At 48.6% G+C, this 22532-nt stretch overlaps 1 protein-coding gene across 1 annotated transcript in view; it reads left to right on the top strand.

The window, feature by feature from the left end:
- Positions 1-9971, top strand: part of APCDD1L (APC down-regulated 1 like) — a 57049-nt gene extending 47078 nt beyond the window's left edge. The window contains exons 3-4 of the mRNA XM_033186874.1: positions 1094-1646; positions 7515-9971. Coding sequence (XP_033042765.1) covers positions 1094-1646; positions 7515-8279 — 1318 coding nt within the window. The 3' untranslated portion in view covers positions 8280-9971. The remainder of the gene's footprint in view (positions 1-1093; positions 1647-7514) is intronic.
- Positions 9972-22532: the final 12561 nt, after the last annotated feature.

The raw sequence follows: 22532 nt of genomic DNA, 5'->3' as shown, positions 1-22532 counted from the left end.
GCATGGTGGCACATGCCTGTAATTGCAGCTACTCAGGAGACTGAGGCAGGAGAATTGCTTGAACCCAGGAGGCAGAAGTTGCAGTGAGCCGAGATTGTACCAGTGCCTGGGTGACAAAGTGAGATTCTGTCTCAAAAAAAAAAATAAAGAAAATAGCAGTTCAAGAGGGTACCTGGTTAGAGTAAAATCGTGAGGAGAGTGCCTGCTCTTTTTCCCCCCGACTTCATCCACTGTCCACCCCACCTGCACCCTCAGTGGGAAGTCCCAGAGGCCTCCTCTGCCCCATCCTGGAGCTGACCGTGGGTCTAGGAGTCATTCCTCTTTCTTCTCCCTCCAACCCGTTCCCCTGGATCTGTTTGCATCACCAGCAAATAGAGTCTGGGGCCAAGTTCAGCCCACTTTCCAATTTTGTAAATAAAGTTTTATTGGCACACAACCATGCCCATCCATGTACATGTCATCTATAGCTGTATTAGCTCTACAATGGCAACTTTGAGTAGTTGCGGCAGAAACCACCCAGCCCACAAAAACAAAAATATTTATTACCCAGCCCTTTACAGAAAAAGTTTGCCGACTCCTGGTTTATATCTACAAGCCCTGTCACAGGCAAGGATGAGACCTGGTCAGGGCAGTGAGCCTAGAGAAGGGGGAGACAGGACGGGCCACCGTCATTCCAGATCACTACTCTCCCCTCCCTCCGTTCACTCAGCAAGGACGGCGGAGGGCGCGGGGCCGGCTCTGGGCCAAGTGCCCAAAGTCCAGTGAGGGAGGAAGCAGGCAGGGCATCCCGGAGCTCCCAGGCCTCTAGGTCCCCAGATGGTTGCAAAAGGGCCTCCAGTAGGGCAATTCGGATTGAAGGAATGGAGAATGAACTAGAAGGCTTGTGTTGAGGCCACGAGGCATCCAGTGCAAAGCCGCAGTCCCAAGGGTGGCTGACTGAGAGCAGTGAGGGGAACTGAAGTTGGAGGGGCCCAGGCCTGAGCTGAGGCCTAAGAGGGGGATTAGGGGGAGAACGGAGCACAGCCCAGAGGAGAGAGGGGCTCACGGCATGGTGTTCCCTCCGCACCCAGCCCGTCTCCTTCCACCCCTGCAGCTGCGAGGTGCGCCCAGGACCGGAGTTCCTGACCCGCGCCTACACCTTCTACCCCAGCCGGCTCTTTCGAGCCCACCAGTTCTACTACGAGGACCCCTTCTGCGGAGAGCCTGCCCACTCGCTGCTCGTCAGGGGCAAAGTCCGCCTGCGCCGGGCCTCCTGGGTCACCCGGGGAGCCACCGAGGCCGACTACTACCTGCACAAGGTGGGCATCGTCTTCCACAACCGCCGGGCCCTGCTCGACGTCACCGGGCGCCTCAACCAGACCCGCGCCGGCCGGGACTGCGCTCGGCGGCTGCCCTCGGCCCGGGCCTGGCTGCCCGGGGCGCTGTACGAGCTGCGGAGCGCCCGGGCCCAGGGGGACTGCCTGGAGGCGCTGGGCCTCAGCATGCACGAGCTCAGCCTGGTCCGCGTGCAGCGCCGCCTGCAGCCGCAGCCCCGGGCGGCGCCCCGGTTGGTGGAGGAGCTGTACCTGGGGGACATCCACACCGACCGGGCCGAGAGGCGGCACTACCGGCCCACCGGCTACCAGCGCCCGCTGCAGAGCGCACTGGTGAGTGGGGCGGGGGGGTCTCAGGGGGCGAGCTCGGAGCTCAGCCCCGCAGCTTTGCAAGATCTGGGCCAGCCCAGGGCTCTGGCTGCCCGGCTGTCATCACCGCCCCTCCCCACTCTGGTCCACGTGCCTCAGGACATTTGCGCACCCTGTTCACGCTGCTGGAGACATCTTTTTTTCAGCCTTTACAAGGCTGGCGGGCCTCTGGTCGGCCTTCCCACGCTGGTCCTCCCCAGCCCCTGTCCTCGTGGGCACTGCAGGATCTCGTTTCTGCCCCTGCTGGGCACAGAGGCTTGAGCGGGTGTCCTCCTCCCTTGGTTCTCGGCTGAAATATCCGCTCCAGTTCCCATTCTACTGTTCCCCGTTTCCCGCGAGTGACCTTGCCAGCTCTCAGCACGTTCCGAAGCTCCGTTGGTGACTTGTTTATTGCCTCTCCCTCTGGCGCTAGGTCCTTCACAAGGGTGGGGTCACAGCGGGCACCAAGCACGACGGGTCAGGCACACGATCAGGACCAATAAATATGGATGGATGAATTAGGGAGAGGGCAGCTTTCCTCCAGGGTGCCGCTGAGGCCGCGCACACCAGCCCAGATGCCAGTCCCTTGAAATCTCAGTGCGAGCCTCACACTGACCTAGCCGCACAGCCACTGGGGCGCCACTCCCACCCACTCCCAAACCAGACGGCGAAGACACATGGCCTGGACTTCTTGTGAGAAGGCCGAAAGGGATCCGTCAGGTCTCGGGGGAGCCCGGGGTTCTGCATTTCCAGCAAGCCGTCGGGGTGTGGGGAGGCTGCAGTCTAAAGGAAACCGCCTGTCTTTGACATGCTCCCCCTTGACTCCAACACGAATTTCATTTAAGCTGATTAACCTAGATTTTAGATGAAGCCATTGCCCGCATACCGTCCTAATTGGGGAGGATCTGGTAGCACCCCACACACACACTTCTTTTTTTTTTTTTTTTTTTTTTTGCCAGGTGAGCAAACAGGCAGAAAGAAACATAACTTTACTGTATAATGGCTCCTGGCACATAGCTGAGAGCCTGGCTCCTACAAGGGTGTGGACCTAGGACCTTCCTAGTGTCAGAGAACCCTCTGGTGAAGCCTAAGGACCCCTCTTCAGAAAATCTGTTTTTAAAAGCATAAGAGAAAATACGTGGGATTTAAATGAAAACCAGTTCTATTAAAACAGTTACCCAAGTTTTAAAATATTAATTTGTGATATAGAAAAACGATAAATGTGAAATCTTTATTTGCCGTCATTTCAAAGCAGGGATGACTGCAAACCATGTTTCCAGTACCTGCAACGCTGTTAGCGTCATACAAAGTCAGAGGTTCTGCTGATGCTACTGGGGCTCGTTGCCTCCATTTACATTGAGAAGAAATGCTAACTTTTATTAGTGAAAGATTAGTGAAAATGAAGTTGAGGTTAGCATTCCAGGTGAAAAACCTCTGTACAAGGCACCCAATGCGTATTTCTTGAGTGCACAAATGAGCAGATGGAGGGAGGATGGATGAATGGGTGTGGATGGATGGATGGGTTCAGCATCCCCATGAAGTCCTCTTGGAGCTCTTACGCCACCTTCACATCATTCAGCATGTATTTGTTGCCTACTGTGTACTAGACATTCAAGGAACTAAACCAGATGAGGCAACTTCTCACCCCTGGCAGCAGCCACTTGTCATTGCCCCAGTGCGGGAGCACTGTGGATGAGAGAGACTGGAAACCTGCCTTCCTCCCCCTCCCCCTACCCTTCTCCAAAACAAGGATCTCAGTAGAGAGGAGGAACATGACACGTAGTTCTCATAATCAGAAAATCAGCCTCAGAGTTCTTTTTATGACCTCGAAATTATTCCCTTTTTGGCAACCAATGTTCTAGGTTGGTGTGGCGTTAATCCTGCTTAGTTCAGAGAAGGCGCTAGTGGTGAGTTGATTACTGGCCACCACCACCTCATTAGGAGGGGAAACTGCTCTGAATGCAGAGAGGACAGATCCCCAGGGGCTGCGGAGGCTGACAATTTCATGTGTCCCCAGGCAGGACTCTGGGGCCATGGCTGTCCCTGCCCTCCCTGCTGCCTGGCTAACCCGGATGGCCAATCCAGCCTGAAATGTGATTGAGAAGCAAAACACATAGAAATGAATGCAGAGATGAACAGTGCCAGATGTACAGACATTAAATTAAAGGTCTGCTCACCAGTGGTTCCTCTCCTTGGGAAAAAGAAAAAGAAAAAAGAAAGAGAAAAGACAGATAATTTCAAAGAAGGAACTGCTGCAGAGAAACCCCCAAGAAATGAATCAGTTGTTGCCTTAAGCTCTCTGGGTCCCACGCCCTGCCCACGACCCAAACCAGATGGTAAACATGAACATTTTTAGAAGTTAATTTAAAACCAATTGGATCCCCAAATTCATTGCCTGGATATAGAATCCTAATCAATCAGCCAACACTGGACCAAAATTATCTGAGCCTGGTGTCACCTCTGGGGGTTAATTAGAAACTGTTATGTGGCGTTTGAGAAATAACTTTATGTAACAGGCTTAAATGAGTAAGAGTTTGGTTTCTGTACAAGTGTGAATTCTGCCTGCCGGGGGCCTTGTTTATTAACGCAGGAGACTTCAGACCTCTGCAGAAAGATGCCCGGAAGATTTCCCATGGAGCCGGGAACCTTGTTTCACCACCTTCAAAAGCACCAGAGAAGGAAATGCCTTTTCTCACCCCTTTTTCACCTGAAAAGTTTGCTGGTTCTCAATATGCTTCTGCTCTGCAGAAAACTGCTTGCTCCAAATTACTAACTAGCATCCCCAAACGTCCTATCTGCAGAGAATATCTTTTGTTTGTTTGTCTTTTGTGGTGGGTAAGGAGAGCTCTGGGATTATTTTGCTGTAATGCATTATGTCCTCTCAATATACATTAGTGTGACAAGTCAGAATGTGGGTTAAAATGCTAACATTAGAGTCAACTCCCATCAGCCGGCATCCCAATCACCAACACTCCAGCTAACTATCAAGCTTGCTTGCTCCTGTCACAAACATTTTTGCAGTCATTTGCTAGCATTTCAGAGAACCATCAAGCTCTCTGGGCCAAAATCCCCATAACCAAAGTCAATATGGTCTCCAATATTATATAAATCAAGGGAACTTAAGGTTCATTATAGAAATAAAAAATAACAGCTTATAAAATGACACCACCACCCCCCCCCAAAAAAAAAAAAACACTGTTATCAATCATCCAATATTTTCTTTCTAAACCAGAACTTCTAAATGTCACTTGTCTGGCATGAAACTCACTCAGTGCTATATGGAAATCAGTGCTATATGGAACTCAGCAGTGCTATATGGAAATCTTGGGAGTTTTGCAAGAAAAAATATATTGGAGCTAATTTCCCAGCTGGGCCCTCAAAACGCCCCCTTCCTGTGCCTGTCCTGCCTGGACTGCAACTCTAAGTTTCCTTCTGGAATGGCAACAGCAGGAGATGTTTTCTTGTTCCCACATCAGCTTTGACAAGTTCCAAGGCCATTTAGCTTCCAGAACGGTGCTCTGGCCTAAAGTCTGGGCAGCAGCTTCTTTTTTAGAAATAAAATAGGAGAAGGGGAAGGAGAGGGAGAAAGAAGGAAGAAGTCTATATCGCATTCCTTTTTAGTGTCTACTGAGCCTTTTCACTCCAAAACGCAGACTACTCCCACGCAATTTAGTTTAGCATCTGTTTCCTGTTAACGTGTTTTATGGTAAACGCAGCTCACGAGAGTTTGTAAGGCAGGGACAACTGTAAATAAAAGCAAAGATGGAGGAAAATCAACTCATAGCCTGGGACAAGTGAGGGTGTGGCGGCACCTGAAGACCTAAGTGTGGCCGGTTTTCCCTATAACAAATAACATGAGAATGAACATCTTTGAGCCACAGCTCTTTATGAGATTTCAATTATCTCCTTCGCACAGACTTAAGCAATGGGCTTCCAAAGACATAATTTTTTGTGTGTGTGTGAGATGGAGTCTTGCTCTGTCACTCAGGCTGGAGTGCAGTGGCACAATCTCAGCTCACTGCAGCCTCTGCCTCCAAGATTCAAGCAATTCTACATCAGTCTCCCAAGTAGCTGGGATTACAGACATACACCACCACACCTGGCTAATTTTTGTATTTTTTGTAGAGATGGCATTTCACCATGTTGGCCAGGATGGTCTTGATCTCCTGACCTCGTGATCCATTGATCTATCTGCCTTAGCTTCCCAAAGTGCTGGGATGACAGGCTTGAGCCACTGCACCCGGCCAATTTTTTTTTTTTTTTTTTTAGATGGTGTCTTGCTCTGTCCCCCAGGCTGGAGTACAGTGGTGTGATCTTGGCTCACTGCAACTTCCACCTCCTGGATTCAAGCAATTCTCCTGCCTCAGCCTCCCGAGTAGTTAGGATTACAGGCATGTGCCGCCACACCTGGCTAATTTTTGTATTTCTAGTAGAGATGGGTTTTCAGAACCGTGTTGGCCAGGCTGGTCTTGAACTCCTGACCTCAAGTGATCTGCCCACCTCAGCCTCCCAAAGTGCTGGGATTACAGGTGTGAGCCACAACGCTTGGTTCAGACATATTTTGATGGCTTTTGATCCTTGTTGCCATATTCGCTTTCCATGGGGTAGGTAGAGCAAATGATGCGCACCTTCCACTGTGAGATTTCTAAAGACAAAAATCCTCTCTTCTCTACCTGTAGGGAAGACGTAACCTGCTATGAGCACAGGAGAGTGGGAGCTCAGACAGCCAGGTGTAAGCCAGGCTGGACAACCTGGGCAGTCCAGCTGGTCCTCTGGGTCTCAGCTCCCTCAGCTATAACATGTACCAGTTGCTCGGGAAGTGCTTAGCATAGTTCCTGGCACTTCGGAAACACCTAGAAGAGTGAGCTAGAAAAAAGATCAACTTTCACCGTCAAATTCCAGGACCAAGCAGACTGGGCATGAGCAAGGACAACTTCTCTCAGGTCCCAAGACGAAGGCCACCTGTGCTTCCATTCACTTCTCATTTATTCATGCAACAAATATGTGCTTGCTGCCAGCCAAGCCCTGTGCTGTGGGGATGGGGTAGCCGCAGAGACACAGTTCCGGCTTTCTAGGGCTTTTTAGGACTGTAAGGCATAATGCGTTCCAGTTTGATGAGGGGCGAGGGGTAGAGAGAAGAGAGTCTCAGGGGGTGGAATGAGGAAGAGAAAAGAGGGTAGTGTGCCAGCCCTGAGGCCCACCTTACATGGGGCATTCGGGAAAGCTCTCTCTGGTGCCCAGCAGAGACCTAGTAAGAAGGAGCTGGCGGGGAGTTCCAGGTGCATCAGACAGCAGGAGACCCAAGGCCCGGGGGATACAGGGGCTGATCTCCATCAAGGAGGCCCTCCTTGGCCGGGCGCGGTGGCTCAAGCCTGTAATCCCAGCACTTTGGGAGGCCGAGACGGGCGGATCACGAGGTCAGGAGATCGAGACCATCCTGGCTAACACGGTGAAACCCCGTCTCTACTAAAAAATACAAAAAACTAGCCGGGCGAGGTAGCGGGCGCCTGTAGTCCCAGCTATTCGGGAGGCTGAGGCAGGAGAATGGCGTAAACCCCGGAGGCGGAGTTTGCAGTGAGCTGAGATCCGGCCACTGCACTCCAGCCCGGGTGACAGAGCGAGACTCCGTCTCAAAAAAAAAAAAAAAAAAAAAAAAAAAAAAAGGAGGCCCTCCTGGCTGAAGCAAAAAGGCCGTCCTGACTGAAGGCAGGGAGTGAGGAGAGAGAGAGGAGGGAGGGACAGGCCGCACCTCACTCTGCCTTGTCACCCCTACAGAGCTGGGGTTCCTTTCCAGGCTCTACCCAAACTTTTCCGTGTGGGACAACCACTGTTTTTCTGTTTGTCTTTCGCCAGCACCACGTGCGGCCGTGCCCAGCCTGCGGCCTCATTGCCCGCTCTGATGTGCACCACCCGCCCGTGCTGCCGCCCCCTCCGGCCCTGCCCCTGCGCCTGGGCGGCTGGTGGGTCAGCTCAGGATGCGAGGTGCGCCCAGCGGTCCTGTTCCTCACCCGGCTCTTCACTTTCCACGGGCACAGCCGCTCCTGGGAAGGGTATTACCATCACTTCTCAGACCCAGCCTGCCAGCAGCCCACCTTCACCGTATATGCCGCCGGCCGCTACACCAGGGGCACGCCGTCCACCAGGGTCCGTGGCGGCACCGAGCTGGTGTTCGAGGTTACACGGGCCCATGTAACCCCCATGGACCAGGTCACCACGGCCATGCTTAACTTCTCTGAGCCACGCAGCTGTGGAGGTGCGGGGGCCTGGTCCGTGGGCACTGAGCGGGATGTCACAGCCACCAATGGTTGCCTGCCGCTGGGCATCCGGCTCCCACACGTGGAGTACGAGCTTTTCAAGATGGAGCAAGACCCCCTCGGGCAAAGCCTGCTCTTCATCGGACAAAGGCCCACCGATGGGTCAAGTCCCGACACCCCAGAGAAACGCCCCACCTCCTACCAAGCACCCCTGGTGCTCTGTCGGGGAGAAGCCCCCGACTTCTCCAGGCCCCCGCAGCACAGGCCATCGCTGCAGAAGCACCGCAGCACAGGGGGTCTTCGCGTAGCCCCTCTCCCACTTCTGCCCCTAGTTCTAGGGCTGGCTTTCCTCTACTGGCTATGACATTGGACTTGACATCAGGATGGTGGCTCTGGACATCCATTCAACTCTTCAGACTCCCTCCTGGAAACTGTAGGGAAGGAACCATTCTCCTCTGCTCTGTCATGGATGGATGCACAGCCCCACTGCTTCCAAACTCTGCCTGCATTCCATGTGGCTCAGGGCATGAGCTTAACACCTGCAAAGCCTATACCACATCCCACAGCCCAGGTCCCAGTCACGCACTTGGACGCAGCAGTAATGTTCATTGCTATGTGAGTTTCTAAAGATCACTCCCAATTTTTCTACTTTCCTTATCCTTGGCAGCCCGCCAACAGGTGCAGTCAGGTGGCCACACGGAACGCCCCCATCCCACGCTGCCCCCCGTTCTTCCCAGCCTGACCCTTGGGATTCCAAGATGGGAGCAAGAGGAGACCCTGAGGTTCTGCCTAGGGACAAGGCCTACTGCTCTGCCATGTCTGTAGGTTGTGGTTTAAAGATTATTAATTCGAATTTAGCAATACGATCTCTTAAGTGGTGCCATGAATTAAAGATGCCACTTCGGGCTTTCAGTGCTTCTCAGCTTTCTGGCGAAGGGCTTCTGTCTTCAGGGGCAGCTCAGCTTTCCTGAGTCCTGACTGCTGGCATTCGTCTGCATCTGCCTGTGCTTCTGTGAGTCAGACCTCAAGCTGCCAATACTGCGTGTGGATAAATCCAGTTTTCCCAGGCCAGCATACAAATGAAGAGGACTCCATCTGAGCTGAGAAGTGTGGCCTCCCCAGAGCAGGCTGCAGCCTCCAAGCCTCCCTGGCCCAAGCGAATGCCAGTGTGCACCAGGCTGGCTGCTGGGGGCAGGTCTTTGGAGGGGAGCAGCGTTTCCAACCTTCTGAAAGTAGTTAATGGTAATGACCGCCATAACACTAACATGCTCTGCAATTCGCCCTGCCCAGCCATGCTCGGTTGCCAAGATTTCCTGTGCTTGCCTGACAAACGAAATCTCTGAATGTGTATCTTTGGGCCCACCCTAGGAAGAAGTCGGGGTCGCCAGGCTACATGGCGACATCTGGGCAGCTCTGCCTTGCCCAGCCTCCTTGCCATGATCCTAATATATTGGTGTCCTCTGCTCAGAGGGGACTGTCATCATGGTGGGAACAGACTGTGCCTCTCCAGGGACTCTGCCCGAGTTCCCAGGGCCTCATCTGTACACTGTGAAATTAACTGGCCTCCTGGTGGGCCGGAGAGTTTTCAGGACTAGGGGCTGATGACTCATCCCCTCCTTCCTCCTCCTGATCTCTATCTCTAGCTCTTATCACAGATTTTGAACAATTGTCTCTGAGGTTAATGACGCTTTCAGAGGGAAGCCCTTGTCCTCCTTGAGATTGTGTGGGGTCCAATCAGCCTGCTGAAATTGCTCCCACTTATTACTCATTCTTCCTCTTAAAAAAAAAAAAAAAAAAAGCCCATCAAGTTAGCATTCTCTGTAGGTCTCAGACAGCTACCAGTGTTCCTGGTATATTTACCAAAGTACAAGAAAGAATTACATTATTTATGGTCTCAGACGACATTGGGGTGGGGGGAGCTCCTGTTGGGGACGGAGGTGGGTGTCGATGATGTGTCCACGGCTTAGCAGGTCTTTTGTATCCGAGACGTGAAGCAACCACGCCACCAGTTATCATCAAATTTGAACCTTTTAATACAATTAAACAGCCTGAAAAATGCTCTTGCTGGTTATTAAAGTCAACCAAGGGAATTATGGTTCTAAAGAAAGGAAGCGGAATGTCTTCCACAGAATGTGTGAAAGAGAATGAAACCAGTGGAGGTAAAGCCCAGCTCTCTCAGTTCTGCTCTCATGTCACTGCCTGCCCTGCTGAAAACCCCCCAGGGGCTTCCACTGCACTCAGAATAAAAGCCTGACTTCTGGCTCACTGTTGCCTGCAAGGCTCAGCCACGCCTCCCCATGCCCTGGCCACACTGGCCTTCCTTCTGTTTCTTGGATCACAGGAGCTGTTGCTTGCCTTGGGGCCTTTGTACAAGCTTCTGCCTAGCGATTCTTCCCCAGACCTTCAGAAGCTTGGCACTGCGTTTTCAATCAAGTCTGGGACCAGATGTCACCTCTTGAAGATGTCACCATTTGCATCCCAAAGAGCAGCCCCACTTCTTCCCCGGTCCTTCTGTCAATCCATTGCATCACAGGTGCATGTTCTTTGTCATGAAAACTGATCACTGTCAGAAATGACCTTATTTGCCTGGAATGTAAGCTCCAACGAAAACGACTCAGCTCTGACTCGCTGCCTGCAATCTTTCCAGAAGGGTCCAGCGTGCCTGGTGCATGGTAGAAAGACCTTCAATGAATATGGCGGACTCAGCAAATGTTGGTTATCGCTGTGAAGCCTCACACTGAGACCTGTGAATGGGCCACCTCCATCTACCAGATTCAGTGACCCGAGCTGGGAGGGCCCAGCTGAGTCAGTGAGAGGGCTGTGAGTCTCTGCATCTTGCACGTGAGGACACTGAGGCACAAAGAGGAGAAGTGGCTGGGCTCCAGAGCCTGAGATCCAGGACTCTGTCTCACAGCCCACGGGCTTGGGGTGTCCTCCTGACTCTTGGAGGGAATGGGATTCCTTGATTTCATTTGGGGAAGGCAATTTAGTGTTGCTTCGTGGGACGTGGCGTGAGCCATCCCTAATGAAAAGGAGTGTGTTGAGCAGGACAGCAGCTTCCTGGATCCCCTCAGTTGGACTTAGTTGCTCTCTGCTCACTGGGGCTTGTTAGTTTGGGGACAGGTGATGCTGCTTGGAGCTATGAAGGCTGAAGAAAGGGCAACCATCCCTTTTCTCCCAGGCAGAAGGTCAGGGCTTCCAAGACTCTGGGCTGATAAAGGAAGGGGTTGTTTCAGGGGCTGAGACTCCCTGGCGACAGGGCCAGAGGCCCATGGGCACCAAGCCTTCCTTCCAGCCCTTTGCTCCTGCCCCTTAAGTCTCTGCCCTTCACATAAAACGTGAGAGCGCTCTCATCCACAGAGGGGGAGGAAAGCCCAGAGTCCTATTTCCAAATAAAATTAATGTTCTCCATTGCATGTTCAGTCACGCTGAAAGGTGGGGGGTGGGTGGGAAGCCCATGCAGTTGATAATTTCATTGTGCAACTCCCAGGAGAGCAAATGAGCTTTTTTCCCTTAATAAAAAGTTGAAATTGTATACAGCTCTCAGAGGTCCATTAACTAACAGATGCTGGTTATCATAAGAAGCTCTTTGCCTTTCACTAAGCGCATGTTTTTCATCTCCCAGCGGTGCTACCGGGCTGAGCAGCAGCGTGTGGCTTGGTGACGCAGGCCCGCCAACACGTGGCCCTGGTCTGTGCATCCTCTCCTGGGGCACAGGTGACTCAGGCATGAGGGGCTAGAGCTTTCTGACGCAGAATGTAGCACTGCATCAGGGCCTAGTCGGGGCTGATTCATACCCATTAGCATTGCAGACTGGAGCCAAGCAGGGAAGAGCTGTTCCCACTTCAAGGGGGGACTTGAACAGTAGCGTGCAGCCCCCAGTCTGCTCCTGATGGTTCTGAGAGACGGAAAGCCTGCTCCTGCTCACACACACAACCCCCTTAAATGGATGTCAGCATGAGCACAAATGACCTGTCGACATTCCCCAAAACCACCCTTCCAAGCTTCCAGGCAGACCCTCCTCCTGCCCACTTGGCACCCCCACCTTCCATTTCGGCCACAGTGGCCTCCTTGCTGTCCTGCAGTCCCATGGAACCTGGTCCCTCTCAAGGTCTTGGCTCCAGCTCTCCCTCGCCTGGAAGGCTCTGCCCACCTCACCCCTGACTACCCCAAAGACAGCATCCACCACAGCACAGTCACTTCATCACAGCATTTGTCAGTAGCCAAAATCTGAAAAAAACTCCTGGTTGTTGGTTTTCAGCTATTGTTAGCCCCTCTCCTCTAGAATGAGCTCTGTGCCAGCAGGGTCCTTGTCTGTCTCGTTCTCCGTGGGCCCCCAATGTTAGAATGGTGCCAGGCACATAGTAGGAGATCAGTAAATACCAGTTAAAAGAATACATGTTCCAAGACCTGGTTGGAGGCTCCGAATTCAGGCAGCAGGATGATACCCACACACTATACTGGCTTGGAATTTTGATGTTGCTGACTTTTTATCTAGTCAGGTGGGCAGAACAGAACCAAGGCCTGTGAACTTGAGGACATCTGTTTTCTACTAGCCAGGATATTTCTAGAATAGCATTAAAGACCACTGCTATCCCGGAATAGGAGGCCACAGGGCCTGGTGAGAGGTGCCTTGAGACTCCATCTCAAGCTTCTCATCTCCCAAAGGCCAGGGAGACTAGGAGAGCCTCAGCCTCACACAGGTACCCAAGACTTTCCTTTCTTAGCTTTGGAGCCTCTATCTCCCCACTCCCTCCCCTGCCCCTTCAGTTTCTTTATCAATAAAATGGGCTGAAACCTGATGGTTCCTGAAGCCAACCAGCCCCAACACCAGTTACAGGAAGACCCAAAATAGTAAGGGATTCAAATGGAATCAATAACGTATTTTGAGAGAAATGGCAAAAAAAAGAAAAGAAAAAAAGAAAGAAAAAGCTGGGCGTGGTGGCTCATGCCTGTAATCTCATAACTTTGGGAGGCTGAGGCGGGCAGATCATGAGGTCAGGAGATCGAGACTATCCTGGCTAACACGGTGAAACCCCATCTCTAAAAATACAAAAAATTAGCCAGGCGTGGTGGCACGCACCTGTAGTCCCAGTTACTCGGGAGGCTAAGGCAGGAGAAACACTTGAATCCGGGAGGCAGAGCTTGCAGTGAGCCGAGATTACACCACTGCACTCCAGCCTGGGTGACAGCAAGACTCTGTCACAAAACAAACTCTTAGTGAGGATGGGTCTTTGTCCTGTGATATAGTATGTATTTCCTAGGGGTTATTAATAACCTACTGCTCTCACTCCTGCATTTGACACTGTTTTTAATCCCTCAGGAGAAAAAAAATTACCAAAACCTAGGTGGTCACTACTTCTGGTGAAATCAACTGCCTGTTTAGTAAAAAGACCCACAGATATTTGCTGAGCACCCATCATGTGCCAGGTGCTATGCTGGATGTCTTAGAAGGAAGGCCTTCCAGACTTCCAGCGAAGGTGGGGCAGGCAGACACCTACCTTTAGCTCCACTTCCTTCTGAAGCCCTAACAAATTATGGGAAAGAATTAAAGGACACAAGATCACATGAATAAACAGAAAAGTAAGAACATAGCCAACAGGATGTCAGCAAAATTCTGGAATCTGGAAAGCTGATGGGTCATTTATCACTGGCAGGAGATTACAGAAGGTGGAAAGCAGGTTGGTCGAGGGGCGCAGCTCAGAAGCAAGTCCACTTGTGCCATGAATCCTCCCTAAGACTTAGGAAATGGTGGCCCTAGGCATGGCAGAAACCAACAGAACAGTAGGGCTAAAAACAGGAGGAATCTTTGAAATATTTTACAAGTCTGTAAAAGGAATTCTACTCCTAGATCCCATCCCTAACCACTGTAAGAAACCAAAAGTTTAACTCAAAAATCTTTGGACTTAGCAACAGCCCAGGGTAGAGTAACATGCTAAAAATTGAGATACAGGTTAAGTATCCCCAATATGAAAATTCAAGATCCAAAATGCTCCAAAATCCACAACCTTTTTTGAGTGGTGACACAATGCTCAAAGGAAATGCTCACTGAAGCATTTTGAATTTTGGATTTTCAAATTAGGAATGTTTAACTGGGAAGTATAATGTAAATATCTGAAAATCCAAAAAAATCTGAATTACAAAACACTTCTGGTCTCCAGTGGAACAACATACAAAAAATACAGAACAACAACAAAAAAGAACAAAGCGATAAAGGGCTATAATATTCTCAGTGAAAAATATACACATACATCTTGCAGCAGGTTGCTGTAACAAAGAGTAACTGGAAAAGAAAGATGTCTTGAAAATTATAAATATGTTAGCAGAAAAAAATAAAAAGGTTGGAAATTAAAGGTGAAGAATATTCCCAGAAATAAAAAAAGAATCAGGAATTAGAATGGCGCTTGATTTCTTAAAGGCAACACTAGAAGCTGGAAATCGGTGGAACAATGCTTCCAAAATCCTCAGAATGATTTAAACCTTGTGTTTTATACCCTGTACAACGAATCAATCAAGTGGGAGAGCAGAATGGGACATTTTCAGACATGTAAAGTTCTCAACAAAATTATGTCCCGCATACTCCTTGCTCAGAGACCTGCTAAAGGATGTGCTCCCCCCAAATGAGGTAGTAAAACAAGAGAGAGGAAGCTAGAAATCCAGAAAAGAAGGGATCCAATCCAGAAGAGTGCAAAAGGAGTTCTGAAGATGAGAGTGAGTGAAGGCTCTGGAATGAGAGCTGTGCAGTAGGCTTAGATAGCAGTCAGTCCAGAGAGGAGCAGGAGAACAGAGAGCTCTAGGAGTGATCTAAGAAAACCAGAAAAATCAGATTGCCTGAGGTGTTGTGATTGTGCTGAGGAGATTTACACTTCTATCATGGTCTGGGCTGAATAGGTGACAGATACATTGGAAGCTAAGCAAACAAAACACTAAGATTTAGTAACTCCGGGAAAACAAAGGATTACACATAAAAGGGAAATAGAAGCATAGCACATCCAAGGTACAGCTGTAAACAATATCTCAGTAGTCTTAATCATGCAGAAGTATACTGATGTAGTCAAAAATTATAACATGACTGAGAGGGAGAGAGAAGGAAATCTATGCTTGGGATGTGGTTGGGAGAAAGATTATTAAAGCTAAATCCCTCTCTTCCTTAGGAGGAAATCAACAGATAATATATAGAAGTGAAAAATCAAGAAAAAGTAACATAACCACATTATTAGGAAATGTAGATGTTAATATCAGAAGAAACAGTTCAGTGTGCTCAACTGGCTACCTCTGGGAAGAGGCAGCCCAGGGCGATATGGGCCTGCTGCTTTTCACTATGAGCCTGTTATAGCTGTTTGGCTTTTTATATTATGCACACAAAATACTTTGGTATAAAAAAAAAAAAAAAATGAGGCCGGGCGCGGTGGCTCAAGCCTGTAATCCCAGCACTGTGGGAGGCCGAGACGGGCGAATCACGAGGTCAGGAGATCGAGACCATCCTGGCTAACACGGTGAAACCCCGTCTCTACTAAAAAATACAAAAAACTAGCCGGGCGAGGTGGCGGGCGCCTGTAGTCCCAGCTACTCGGGAGGCTGAGGCAGGAGAATGGCGGGAACCCGGGAGGCGGAGCTTGCAGTGAGCTGAGATCCGGCCACTGTACTCCAGCCCGGGCGACAGAGCAAGACTCCGTCTCAACAAAAAAAAAAAAAAAAAAAAAAAAAAAAAAATGAGAACACCACAAAACCAAACCCAACAACAAAAACCTTGAACTTCCCCTCAAATTGCTTTCAATGCAGTAAAGGGCAGACTGTGTTAAGAGAGGTTTCGAATGCTCTGGGAGGCGAGAGTGGTGAAGCACAGAGGGCTGAGCGGGGCAGCCAGGCCCACTCATGGGAGAACAGAGCATTCGGGAGTCTGAGCTTCTGGGAAACAGGAGGAAAAGTGGGACCATGACAGGGTCCTAGCCGTGGCCCGCCAGCCCTTCCTCACATATCAGCTGGAAGAATATTCTAGGGTGGTTTTCTCATTACTAATGGAGAATATTTTCTTTAGTGTGGAGGCACTCTTAGGGCCAACAATGTGACTGTATGGTGGGGTTAAAATATAACAGCGGGTCTTGGCTTGACTTCAAAAGCTTCTTGTCTTCCCTACACATTTCTTTAACATTTTTCGAAGTGGCATAAAGGTAATATTTTTACAGAAAGTCCGTAACACTAATTTTGTGTTTCTCCAAATTCATACTATTTTCTTCTTTGAAGTGATTTTAGCAGTCAAACATTGCTAAGAAAACAGAGGCCAAAGTTCTACCTGGAAAAAAAGAAAACCCTAGACTCTTAAGTGCAATTTCTGAGAGTATTTTCAGTTTCTAATGGGGCATGTCACTCCCATTACTCCTTGGCAAATTATCAGGTAGCAGGTTTTGTCTTCTAATGCACTAACCAGAGATAATGGCAAATCAGTGTGGTCCCTTCTTCAAAATAGCTCCTTGTGTTGCCGTTTAGAAAACTCCTTCACAGTTCGGGTTTTAACGCTTCGGTTTTTGTTTTGAGACGGAGTCTCGCCCTGTCGCCCAGGCTGGAGTGCAGTGGCCGGATCTCAGCTCACTGCAAGCTCCGCCTCCCGGGTTTATGCCATTCTCCTGCCTCAGCCTCCCGAGTAGCTGGGACTACAGATGCCCGCCACCTCGCCCGTGTTAGCCAGGATGGTCTCGACCTCCTGACCGCGTGATCCGCCCGTCTGGGCCTCCCAAAGTGCTGGGATTACAGGCTTGAGCCACTGCGTCCAGCCAATGCTTCGGGTTTTAACTCTTTAACGACCACCACCATTTTTCAGTCTCTCTTACAGAAGCTCTCTTTGGTCTGGGATGCTAACATTTGCCTCCCCTACACCCTCTGTGAAGGCCATGGTTAAAAGGACCCCAGGGATGCAAGAATGACATGAATGCAGCCAGATGAGAGCAAGTGAGGTGGCCAGTACAGGTCAAGAATCAGAGCTCTAGCAGTTGCCATGAAGGGTTATTTCCCCCTGCCCAATCCACTTCGATACACTTTGCTGCAAGTTCTTTTCCTGTTAGTAACACAAGGTAGATTCCAATTTCCACATTCATGACTGTGTGCCCTTAGCCTCTTCATTTCTGCTGCTCTGCAGTCAGCCCTTTGTGTGATAAGCCTTTATTCCCTTTGACCTTACTTCACTCTGGGTCCTCATGTGTGTTTTCAAATGGCCTTTACGTACATAAACAACTGCTCAGCCCAAGAACCACAAACTCAAGGTAAGATACCACGTGCATGTTACAGGTGAGCAAAGATCAAAAAGTTAAGATGGCACAAGGTGCTGGCAAAGAGTAAAGCAGCAGACCCTGCGAGGACTATGAACTGGTACGTCCTCTTTGGATGCAATGTGGAAGCCATCTAACACAATTTAAAATGCAGGCTTCCTTTGACCCAACCATTGCTCCTCTAGGAACTGATTCTGTGATATTCTTGCTCATTTGTAGGAGTATTTGTTGTAGCGTTGTCGTTAGCACCGAGACTAGAAACTGCTTAAATGCAGCTCAATAGAGGGCTGGTTAAGTAAATTAAGGGCACATCCATACAGAGGAAAATTATAGAGCCATAAAGAATGATGTGGGCTGGCATGAAATGATCTCCAAGATAAAACTTCAAAGTCAAAAAAGGAACATGCACAACAGAGCAGTTAAGTGTGTGCTGTTGCCTGTGTATTAGAAAACACACAGTTGGTCAGGTGCAGTGGCTCACACCTGTAATCCCAGCACTCTAGAAGGCTGAGACAGGAGGATGGCTTGAGCCCAGGAGTTTGAGACGAGCTTGGGCAACATAGAGAGACCTCACATCTACAAAAAATAAAAAAGACAGCCAGGCATGCTTGTGCCTATGGTCCCAGATACTCAGGAGGCTGGGGTGGGAAGACTGCTTGAGGCTAGGAGGTGGAGGCTACAGTGAGCTGTGGGGGTCACACCACTGCACTCCAGCCTGAGTGACAGAGTGAGACCCTGTCTCAAAACAAAAAGAAAACACAAGGCTGGATATACACAGACATATATGTGCACAGATCTCTGGAAAGAGTCAATACATGGAAAGTTCAGGATATCTCTGGAGAAAGGTTTGCGAATGGAGGGAACCTGACTTTGTATACTGTGTACCCTTTGGTCTTGTATGAAGTCTTACCATTTGCCTACCTTACTTTTCCAAAGTAAGTTAAAATTGTTTTCATTAATGTTTTAACAAGGTAACACTCTAAGATGGAGAACCGTCAACCACTACTTAAAAGACAGAATCCACCCACCTTTCAAAGCTGGAAGCAATTTACACAGGTGGGTACTTTTGTAAATCAATGATGACACACACTTCCCCCAACAGGAAAACACTGGTGTGCAAGCTGGTCCCTGTGCTTAAGCTCTCTGGGCAAAAGTTTCCTCATCAGGAAAAAGAGGACGTTGACCTAAGCGATCTCTTAGATCTGTTTTCTGGTGCAAGGTATCTCTGATTTTAATTTAAACCAATGTCATGTTCCTACGAAGCAGCGAGAGTCAAGCAACGGGCTCTAGTCCACACTCCAAAGCCTATCTCAATGGAATGAAGCCATCCATTCAAAATAATTTTACACTGAAGCATCCTTTAAATATATTCAGAGCACAGAATTTATTGAACATAATATGGAGACAGCTAGTACAAAAGTTTATGCCTTGGCAGGGCAGGTTTCATCAGGCTGATATGGAACATGGGAGAACATGCTGTTAATGGCTCTTTCGGTCTGGACCCTGCAGAAATACATCTCCTTCTCTCTGGGAAACATCATGTCAGCTTCCAAGCCATGGGTTTATTACATATCAGATAACCAAAATGTGCAACAGTAAAGAGTCCTTTCCTGCACCAACTTTTTAAATGACTTCCATGTCAAAACAGCAAATACAATGAAAACTACATAAAGGAAAAATTATGAAAACTAAAGCATTCTAAGACATCTCTTAAGATACTCAGTTCCTAAAATGTTAACATACATCGAAGACAATAAACACATTAGAAACTGCAGGAATCTTTTTTCAACATAGGGAGAAAGACGTAGAATAGGGAGAGAACAGCATGAGTTACTGAAACCATTTATTCAAAAAGGAGAGGAAAGGTGAAGGGAACACTGAACTAGATCACTTTTAGTTTCTTATAGGAAGTTCCAAATGGCAGCAGTTTATAAATAGTCTTTAAAAAGGAAACAACAGCAACAGAAATGAGAACCAAATGTATTTTGCATTTTTCTCTCAGTGTATAAGCTTGAATCACCTTACTTAGGCTACATACGAATGAAAAATATACAAAGTCAATCCCACTGACTAATTTCTCAGCACCTCATATAGTAGCAGACAGAGGGTACTTATGAAACGTTTGCTAAGGAGTGAATGATGAAAAGCAAAAAGTAGTTCTTGTACACATGGTCTCAGTATCACAGACAATAAATTCTGACCTTTGAATTCACATAAAAGATGCAATGGAAAAATACTTTAACATGGATGCTGCACGAGAGGATTAACAGCTGAATGCAGTCTATTTCGTAAAAACAAAAGAAAGATGGGAATACAGGCAGCCAGTTCGGAGAAACAGCCAGGACTTTTTTGTATGACATGGAAAAACCAGCAAGTCAACGTGTGAAACGTGCACACTAATTTCTCATCTTCTTAAACCCTAAAAAGCCCCGCAATCTTGTTAGCACTAAGCCTGGATGAAACTGTGTTAAGATATCTGATTAGTCTCCCTCAGTTGGCATTTTCCAAAGGAAAAAAAAAAGGGAACCTGTTTTATTTCAGTCAGACGTGGCTTTGGGTATCACTGAAACAAAGCTCTGACAGAAGCTCCACCTGCAGAAGCCCAGGCGGGCTCCTGCGGCTCATCAGAATGCCAGCAGGAAAGCAGGCCAGCAACTGAGCATCCGTCCTGCACCCACATCCATTAGCCAAGTGATTACATCTCCATCAGCCCTGGGGTGTAATAAAGCAGTTGTAATTGGGCATTGTTACAGGATCAATGTTTCCTGGTTTAAAAATAAACATCAGCATTTATCTAGCAGCAGAAAGCGATTCTCCCACAGTACTGTTTTATTCAACTGACATCTTTTAATCAAAGCAATCCATATCGTGGCAACATTCCAAGGTATCATAATTGCAAATATTTATGGCAAGTTAGATAATAGCTACATTTTTGTTGCTACACTTTTCTTCCTTTTTTTTTTTTTTGAGACGGAGTCTTGCTCTGTCACCCAGGCTGGAGTGCAGTGGCCGGATCTCAGCTCACTGCAAGCTCCGCCTCCTGGGTTCACGCCATTCTCCTGCCTCAGCCTCCCAAGTAGCTGGGACTACAGGCGCCCGCCACCACGCCTGGCTAACTTTTTTGAATTTTTTTTTTAGTAGAGACGGGGTTTCACCGTGTTAGCCAGGATGGTCACGATCTCCTGACCTCGTGATCCACCCACCTCAGCCTCCCAAAGTGCTGGGATTACAGGCTTGAGCCACCACGCCCGGCCTACACTTTTCTTCTTTTTCTACAGATTTAACGCAGACATTTTCTAACAAATTAATTCCATTAAGAAAAAAAAAATCTCGGCCGGGCACGGTGGCTCAAGCCTGTCATCCCAGCACTTTGGGAGGCCGAGACGGGCGGATCATGAGGTCAGGAGATCGAGACCATCCTGGCTAACACGGTGAAACCCCATCTCTACTAAAAAATACAAAAAACTAGCCGGGCGCGGTGGCGGGCGCCTGTAGTCCCAGCTACTTGGGAGGCTGAGGCAGGAGAATGGCGTGAACCCAGGAGGCGGAGCTTGCAGTGAGCTGAGATCCGGCCACTGCACTCCAGCCTGGGCGACAGAGCAAGACTCCGTCTCAAAAAAAAAAGAAAAAAAAAATCTCAATTATATTCATGAAGACAACCTCTCATCCACCTCCACCGGTTTCCCTTTTAACTATTATCCATAACTGTTTATGTGAGTTTGTGTCTTTTAAATTTTTCAAAATACCTCTGTAACTTAAATAAAATGAAGCCCCCTATTGTTAAGTGCCATAGATACAGCTAAAAACATGGCATGGAGGGAGGTCAGGGCCCCTCGGCACAGGAGTGGATGAGCTCGTGCACCCCAGCTAACGTTCTTGGTGGCTGAGCCTCGTGTGCTAACGCTGTAGCTAATGGGATTCAGAGGCTGGAGGAAGAGGTCTGTGAAGCTGGCAGCAGACCCATTCCCACAGCCTCCCAAGCTTGCCTCTCGGCTGATGCTCCTTATCAGGGGCTTCTATTACTTGCTCCCTTAGCATCATGATTTCCTGGAGAAACGCAGTGCCAATTCAGGGAGAGGCCTGAGATATCGGCAGCTCAGCTGTTTTCAAACCTTGGCAGGGCACTTCTGTAATACCAATTTTAATGAACTGCCCTCATTCACATTTAATTTACAAGTCATGTAAAGCCTCCATATAAAGCGTTCCCATCATCTCCTTGCCGAGACAGACTGGTAATACTCTTTCTAAAGCCCCCAAAGCCATTCCCCAGGAGCATCAGGCAGAGATCTTCAGGCAATGAGAAAATGGAATATGCACTTTTTTTCACTGTCTGGAGTGTGTTCAGTTTCCAACAGTAAAAGAAAAAGCATCTGAACTACAGTCTTAATTCTACTTTCTTTAGTGTGAAAATAACAGGTATGGAGGCAGACACATAAAAGATGTACGGATGGGCAGAGTAGCTGAAGGAGGAAGCCTTCATCCACTCAGTTCCCTGAAGCAGATTTTCAGAGCTGAAATGGTATCTTAGCAATGCAAGCCTTACAGAGACTGATTTAGTTCTAAAAAGTTGCCCAATTTAACCTCCTGGAGCCTTTATTTCTTCATATGCAAACAGAGCCACCTACCTCCCAGTACAGTTGCAAGGATTAAGTTCAATAAGCGAATGTACTGGAAATGTTCTATACAGGTAAGGAATGGCATTGAAACAACAGTAACTTGCTTGAAAAGGTTCCTATCAGAGCAGATCTAAGGAAAAGGGGGCAGGGAAGGCGTTCTCCAAATCCAATTAGGTCACAGAAACTCAATTCGCGTAGGGCATGCGTGATCTCAGAGCTGCTCTTGGTGTTCCAGAAGAGTGGTCGTTGGCCTTATGGGATTTGTGTGTCATGAACTAGAGTCATCCATCTATACTTTGCAGGGACCTTTCTAAATAAAATCCCATTCCAGCTCATCTTTGAGAACACTCCTTCTCAACAACAGCAAACATGGCCCCAAGCTTAATTAAGAGAGGTCTCAGAGTGGTAACTTTTCATAGTTTAGTTTGGTTCCTTCTCCTTCAGGCCAGACAGCCGGGGGCAGGGGAAGCCACGAGAGGCCCTTCAATGAAATGTCATGTCCAGCAGGGGGAAGCACTGGCCTCTACAGCGAGAAGGTCTCAGGGGTTAAATGTTATTCAGGTGTTCAGAGTGACACTGGGAAGCCCAAGACCCCCCTCTCTTGATATACATATTTTTCAAACTACAATGAGAAATGGGCCATTCCTTTAGAGAAGGAGCTGAAAATGACAAGTGACATGGTATTTTGGCATGGATTTTGAGTTTGCAAATACAAAACTTTGTGTAGGCAAAAAATAT

The sequence above is a fragment of the Trachypithecus francoisi genome, unplaced genomic scaffold, assembly GCF_009764315.1.
Source record: "Trachypithecus francoisi isolate TF-2019V2 unplaced genomic scaffold, Tfra_2.0 Lachesis_group21, whole genome shotgun sequence".
Classification (NCBI taxonomy): Eukaryota; Metazoa; Chordata; class Mammalia; order Primates; family Cercopithecidae; genus Trachypithecus; species Trachypithecus francoisi.
The sequence above is the reverse complement of the archived record's forward strand: the minus strand, read 5'-3'. Positions and strand labels throughout refer to the sequence as shown.